This window comes from Octopus bimaculoides, chromosome 4 (genome assembly GCF_001194135.2).
Source record: "Octopus bimaculoides isolate UCB-OBI-ISO-001 chromosome 4, ASM119413v2, whole genome shotgun sequence".
NCBI lineage: Eukaryota > Metazoa > Mollusca > Cephalopoda > Octopoda > Octopodidae > Octopus > Octopus bimaculoides.
Window position 1 is genome coordinate 57,340,437 of NC_068984.1, and position 7,027 is coordinate 57,347,463.

The following is a 7,027-nucleotide window of genomic DNA, read 5'->3' on the forward strand; positions in this document are numbered from 1 at the left end:
TATATATATATATATATATATATATATATATATATGTGTGTGTATGTGTGTGTGCGTGTGTGGACACATTGCATAGTAGCAATGGTATTAGGGCTCATCATCACTTGATCATGGATTCAATTCTTATACTGAGCAAGGTACTTTATTTCATGTTGCTTCAGTCTAGTCACCTGTAAATGAATATCAGCAAAACGTTAGGGGTCAGGAGTAACACTGCTACAAACTTGCATAAAGAAGTACATCTGGCCATAGAATGTTGTCTCCAAAAAATCTCATCCAACCCATTTCTATCATTGAGAAAATATGTAAAACAATGATGGGAGTGTGGGTCATAATGTAAGAGTTGTAAAGTATATTAAGATATATTTTACATAATGCAAACATCTGATATAGAACTTACTGTATTGAGTAAGGTGGATAGTTATATTTATTTTATCCACTGAATTTCTCCTTAGGCTGGGGTCTTTATAATTGTGGGGTGGATAAAGAAAAGGGTTTGCAGTTTTTATAAGGATCTTAAATGTGTTGGGTGTGGGTGTGGGTGTGTGCGAAGTGTCTTTAAATACTAATTAAAGATATAGATATTGTGTTAGAAAGTTATTAAGGTGTGTGTAAGTATGTACATGTGGCGGCATTCTTGCTTTCTTTTTTTCTAATGCTAGCACTACATATGTGTATGTATATATATATATATATATATATATATATATATATATATATATATATATAATTTAATAAACATAGTATATGTCTTTATGTGTTACTATTAGTTTCATGTGATGAAAGCATCTCAGTATTTTTTAGCACATTTGGTGCATTATCGCAATCTTCAGGCAATGCCCACTGAGGCTATAGTAGAAGATACTTGCCCAAGGTGCCACACAGTGGCAGTGAACCTGGAACCATGTAGCTGGGAAGCAAGCTTCTTACCACACAGCCACACCTGTGCACATGTGTATTGTGTGTGTGTGAATCCTTCATTGCTAAAAGAAAAATGGTTTTATCTAATATGTGATGAGAGTGATGGTATATGTGTGGTAGTAAAATATAAGCAGAGAACCTAACCAACAACTGTTTGTTCTTTCCCATTTGTGAAAGATGGAATTAAACTTAGTGAGTCAATTGTTATGCAATAGTTACTAGTCTGGTTGGTTGATTCATTGCTGCTTTGTATTTTTCCCCAACAAAACTCATCTTTTGAATATATGCACCTGTACTACTACTATAAATAATAATGATAAGAAAAATAATAATGTGGATGATATTGTTACAACCACTGCTACCACTGTGATGCATTTGTTTGAAAACTAATCTAAAATCTACAATGATGTTGAGCTCTGGAGCTCTGGATAAATGGAAACATAATATTCACAGAAATATTTGTCATTCTCGCATCTCCCACTTTCAATTCTCTCTCTATTTCTCCTCCCTCTCTCACTCTTCTTTCTGTCTCATTTTCTCCTCCTCATCTCTCTTTTTTTCTCCTATCTAAGTCTAGTTGAATGAGAATAATTTTAGCATTTGACTGAATTATTCTTTTGTGAGGTTTTTGGTCGGGGAAGGGATTCTTGTTTTATCTTTTATCTTTTACTTGTTTCAGTCATTAGACTGTGGCCATGCTGAGGCACTGCCTTGAAGAATTTTAGTCAAATGAATCGACATTAGTAATTATTTTTTTAAGCCTGGTACTTTTTCTTTTGGTCTCTTCTGGTGAACTGCTGAGTTACAGGGACATAAACACACCAACATCAGTTGCCAAGCAGTGGGTGTGGGGACAAACACAGACACAAAGACACACATACACACATATATACATGATGGTCTTCTTACTCATCATCATCATCCTTTAATGTTTGTTTTCCATGCTAGGATGGTTGGGGTTTCTTTCAGTTTCTGTCTACCAAATCCACTCACAAAGCTTTGGTCAGCCTATGGCTGTCATAGAAGACACTTGCCCAATGTGCCACACAGTGGGACTGAACCTGGAACCATGTGGTTGGGAAGCAAACTTCTTACCACATAGCCATGACTATGCCTATGAAATTTTTTCTATAAAAATTTCCAGCTGCTTGAAATAAATTGCTTTATTGGTCTATTTCTATGCTTGTGATTATGTAATAACTTGAACTGGAAGAACAATTAAATAAATAACTGACACTTATCATCTCTACACCTTTCAGTATTCCTAACAAAAAGATAAACTAAAAAAAAAATTAAATTGCAAAAGAGTAACAAACTATTTGTCACAATCCGTTGAATGTAAATAATGTAAATAATGCACATAATTCCTCATCTCTTAAATATAGAACTGTATTCAAGCTATTTCTCTTTATATTTTTCTGAAAGTTATTAGCAACTTATCTAAAGAAGGGGAAATAAATTTACTTGAGAATCAAAAGTAGCTAATGAACTTATTCACCACTCAGGGCTTACATTTATTCAAAAATGCTTGCATCTGTACTCAGTGCAACATTAAAGACCTAAAAGAAAATAACCAAGTACTAAATCAGCTAAAGAAGAATTGATTCATGGATCAGACTGACTGAACTACACCCAGAATAATCACTAAAAAAAATTACCCAAGACCATGTCATTTTATTCAGGCAATAATGTGAATTTCAGCTGCCATTTCTTGCAGGTTGAGTGACTGCATAGTAGATTCCTCACTAGTTCAGCAGTTCAGGTAGCTGATGCATAAAGAGTGACTAATTAGTTCATGCTGGTATACTTTTAGACATGTAGAGAAATACCAACCAATGTCTCTCTATTAGAACAGTATGAAGTGTTGTCTTCATAATGTATTTTGTAACTTTTTATGTAATACTGTGTCCATTCATGTATTATAATCATGTAAGGAGTGATTTATCAATGTCTGCATCCTGACACTATGAAAAGTGACCAGTCAAAACTTAAGTTTACTTTCAGAGTTCTTCCTCTTCTTTATATTCCTGCTTAACCAATAATTATGTGTGACAGACATAGCCTCTACCATCAATTATCAAAACTTCTGTTATTGTAACAAATAGTATCATTCAATTTGCTTTTATATATATTTTTTTAATTAAATTCCAGTTAATAATAATAAAATTAGTTTCAGTTTTTTGCATAAGGCCAACAAATTTGGGGGTGGGGATTTAGTCAATTACATTGTCCCAGTGTATAACTGGTACTTATTTTTTTTTACCCCAGAAGGATGAAAGACAAAGTTCAAATTGGTGGAATTTGAACTCAGAACACAAAAAGGACGAAATGCTGTTAAGCATTTTGCCCAGCATGCTAATGATTCTGTCAGCTCACCACCTTATTAATAATAATAATATTGGCTTCAGATTTTGGCATAAGGCCGGAAATTATGTGGGAGGAACTAGGTGAATTACATTGATCCCAGTCATTTTATTGACCCCAAAAGAATGAAAGGAAAAAATCTACCACAGTGAAATTTGAACTCAGAATGCAAAGACAGACAAAATGCTGCTCAGCATTTTGCCTGGCATGCTAACAATTCTGCCTTTTTGTCACCTTATTAATAATAATAATATTAGCAGTGGATTTGTTTAGATTTGTTTAGTTATTGGTAAGGTCATTGAAAAAATTGTTACATATAATAATTTCATTATATTATAATTACCAGCTAGTTCCAGTGAGTGTATCTAAATTTTATCCAATAAATTATCTTATTCAAACACTCATGAGAATTACTATAAAACATTATTTTTTAAAAGATAATGTTAAGGCATATTTATTAATGTAGCTTTAGTCTCATCCCTTCAATATATATATGACTCTAAAACAAAAGATGGAGGACAATTTTGACAGGATACATAAAGCTTAAGTATAACACTATTGCAAACTACTTTTAAGTTTTCATGCAATGAGTATCCCACTGAAGTTTTCCAACCCTGCTTTTTTTAAAGTTGCTTTACCACACAGTGTTTGTTTAAAATAGAAAAAAGAGTTTTAAAGCTCTCTAGTTAACATCTATCAGTCACAATTAAATTAAATGATGTTGATGAGGTCTAATAAGACTAAAACATATCTGGAGTTGTTACCATACTGCTAAAGATGAGATAAATTAAACTTTGGTGTTGTCCACCCACCCCCATCCTATCTACTCCCACCCCACGTTTTTTTTTTTACTAGAATTAGTCATTTAAATATTGAATGCTCACATCACTAAGGTTGTAATATTGGTTTCATATTTTGGCACAAGGCCAGCAACTTTGGGGAGTGGGTAAGTCGATTACATTGATCCCTGGTTCAACAAGTACTTATTTTATTGACCTAAGAAATATGAAAGGCAAAGTCAGCCCTGGTGGAATTTGATCTCAGAACATAAAGATGGACTCAATGTCACTAAACCTTTTGCCTGGCATGTAAATATTTCTGCTATTTTGCCACCTTCTAAGGTTGTAATATTAAAGAATTAAAATTTCTTTGCATACTCCATCCAGTGTGCTAGCATTCACTTTACTATTAAATTTTCATACAACACATGGTCCTGGGTAATTCTTTTAGTGACTCTTCTGGATATAGTTCAGTCAGTTTGATCCAAGAATCAATTCTTCTTTAACTGATGTAGTACTTGATGCTACACTGGGTATAGGTGCAAGCATTTTTAAATAAATGAGTGGTGAGTAAGTTCATTAGCTGCTTTTGACTCTTGCATAAACTTATTTCCCCTTCTTTAGATAAGTTGCTAATAACTTTCAGAAAAAACATGAATGTTGAAATTTCTCATTAGTTCCAACATCCAAAAACTTTGGTGCTTATGCACTGAGCAATAATTTTTATTTATTTATTCATGACAGGTTTCTTTTTTTGTGTGTTGCTATATATTTTATTATTAAATTCTATTCTTGGTACAAGAAATTTAAGATAAACTGTTAAACCATTGCATGCATCAGTATTAGCAGTTTATTCTTTAAAATAATTTTTAACAGGCACAAGGCCAGTATTCTAGTCTGATGGGAACAGGTGGTTATATTATATACACCCCAGCACCTAATTTATACTTAATTGACCTTGGAAGGATAACTGTCAAGGTTGACTTATGTGGGATTTGAACTCAAAAACTAAAAAGAGTCATAACCAAATACCATAAAACCACTGTCTTAAAGTTTTCTTAATAATAATAATAATAATAATAATCTTTTCTACAATAGGCACAAGGCCTGAGATTTGGGGGAAGGGACTAGTCGATAACCTCAACCCCAGTGTTTCACTGGTACTTATTTAACTGATCCTGAAAGGATAAAAGGCAAAGTCAACACCGGCGGGATTTGAACTCAGAACATAACAATGAGCGAAATACCGCTAAGCATTTCATCCAGTGTGTTAACGATTCTGCAAGCTCACTACCTTCGTAATGATAATAATAATAACAATAATAAACCTTTTTACTTACTTCATTGACTCCAAAAGGATGAAATGCAGAATTTGAACACAGAACATAAATGTGAAAGAAATGCCACTAACCATTTTTTTCTAGTGTGCTGTTGATTTTGCCAGCTCACTACCATGCTAACTCTTTCTATTATGGGAACAAGGCCTGAAACTTTGGAGGAGGTGGTTAGTTGATTACATCAACCCCAGTGCTCAACTGGTACTTATTTCATCGACCCCAAAAGCATGAAAGATAAAGTTGAGCTCGCCAAATGCTGCTAAGCATTTTGCCTTGTGTGCTAACGAGCACACCAAATAATAATAGTTGTTTTATTCAATTTTTTATTTCTTTTTTAGTGGTTTCAGTCACTGAAAAGCGATCATACTGGGGCATTTCTTATTTCAGTTTGGTACATATTTTATCAAAACCAGTTTCTCAGATGACTAAGTTACAAGCTACGAAAAGACACAAATATAAATAACACTTGTGTTTAAGACTCATGTAAGCATAATCACAAACATACAACTGTATACACACACACACACACAAACTGTGCAAAAGTTTGTTGGTGTGTATGTATATACACACTAGCATCATCAAACTTTTGTGTAGTTTTCATTGATAAAATTTAACCCACAAGATATTGGTTGACTTACAGCTATAATAGAAGACAATTGTAAAAAAGATGTTAGAGAATGGAATCAAACCTGGAACCATGTGATTGTGAAGTGAACTTCATCATCACTCAGCCATGCTTGCAACCATGCCAAAATCTTTTACATAAAAGCTTTCAGAGAATTTGTTTCAATTGTATTTTGAGTATCTAGCTGAACGTACACATATGTGCCTCCCCATACACGCTAAATACAAATGCTCATATATAATGTGTATATAAACATTTGAAATTAAAATTTTACATATCTAAATATTTCTATTGTCTAAAATAGAACAATCATAAATATATATTAATAAAAAAATATTTGGTTGAATCATTTATTTCTCCAAATCATATTTTTATTATTGATTCTACTTTTAAAGCATAAAAAAAATACTTCCCTGAGATATAATCTCTGAACTATATCTGCTTCAGTTTTTTCCCCTTACATATTGCATAAACACACACAAACACAACTTAGGGGTACAGTAAAACCTACTTTGCATTTAAAAAAGTGCTGGATCATTATACTTAATTTATGTTATATACCATTTTTTTTATGGCATGAGAAATCCTTATTTGCATTATTCTCTCAGTTTTTTGACTATCTGTGTTTTGTGTTCTCTTCTTCTTTAGGTATATCAATGGAAAATAGGAAAGGAAAAAGAAAGGAGAGATGGATATGATTTTAAAGTTGTTGATGTCACTTTGGGAAATGAGCAAGTAAATATGCAATCTACTTTTTTTTTTCATTTTTTGGAATACCTTTTTTTAGCGGGATTGGGTGCATGAAGGAGGAGGAGGGGGTAAGTCAATAAATATTACTAGGGCCATTGTATTGTTCATTTCCAATCTGCTTCTCACTATATTTTGTGCTAAAGTTAGAAACCCTTATTATTTTGTAATAAAAATGCAATAAAATTAGTTTGAATTATGTTAATGAAAATATTGATAGTTTTCTTTATATATATATATATATATATATATAT

General features: G+C 32.6%; 1 protein-coding gene across 6 annotated transcripts in view; it reads left to right on the top strand.

Moving 5' to 3' along the window:
- Positions 1 to 7,027, top strand: part of LOC106874706 (uncharacterized) — a 780,999-nt gene that overhangs the window by 607,906 nt on the left and 166,066 nt on the right. For all 6 annotated transcript variants that reach the window (XR_008263925.1, XM_052967086.1, XM_052967087.1 and 3 more), the window contains exon 4: positions 6,675 to 6,761. Coding sequence is in view for 5 of the 6 variants with exons in the window: in XM_052967086.1 (XP_052823046.1) it covers positions 6,675 to 6,761 (87 nt within the window). In the remaining variant the exon portion in view is untranslated. The remainder of the gene's footprint in view (positions 1 to 6,674; positions 6,762 to 7,027) is intronic.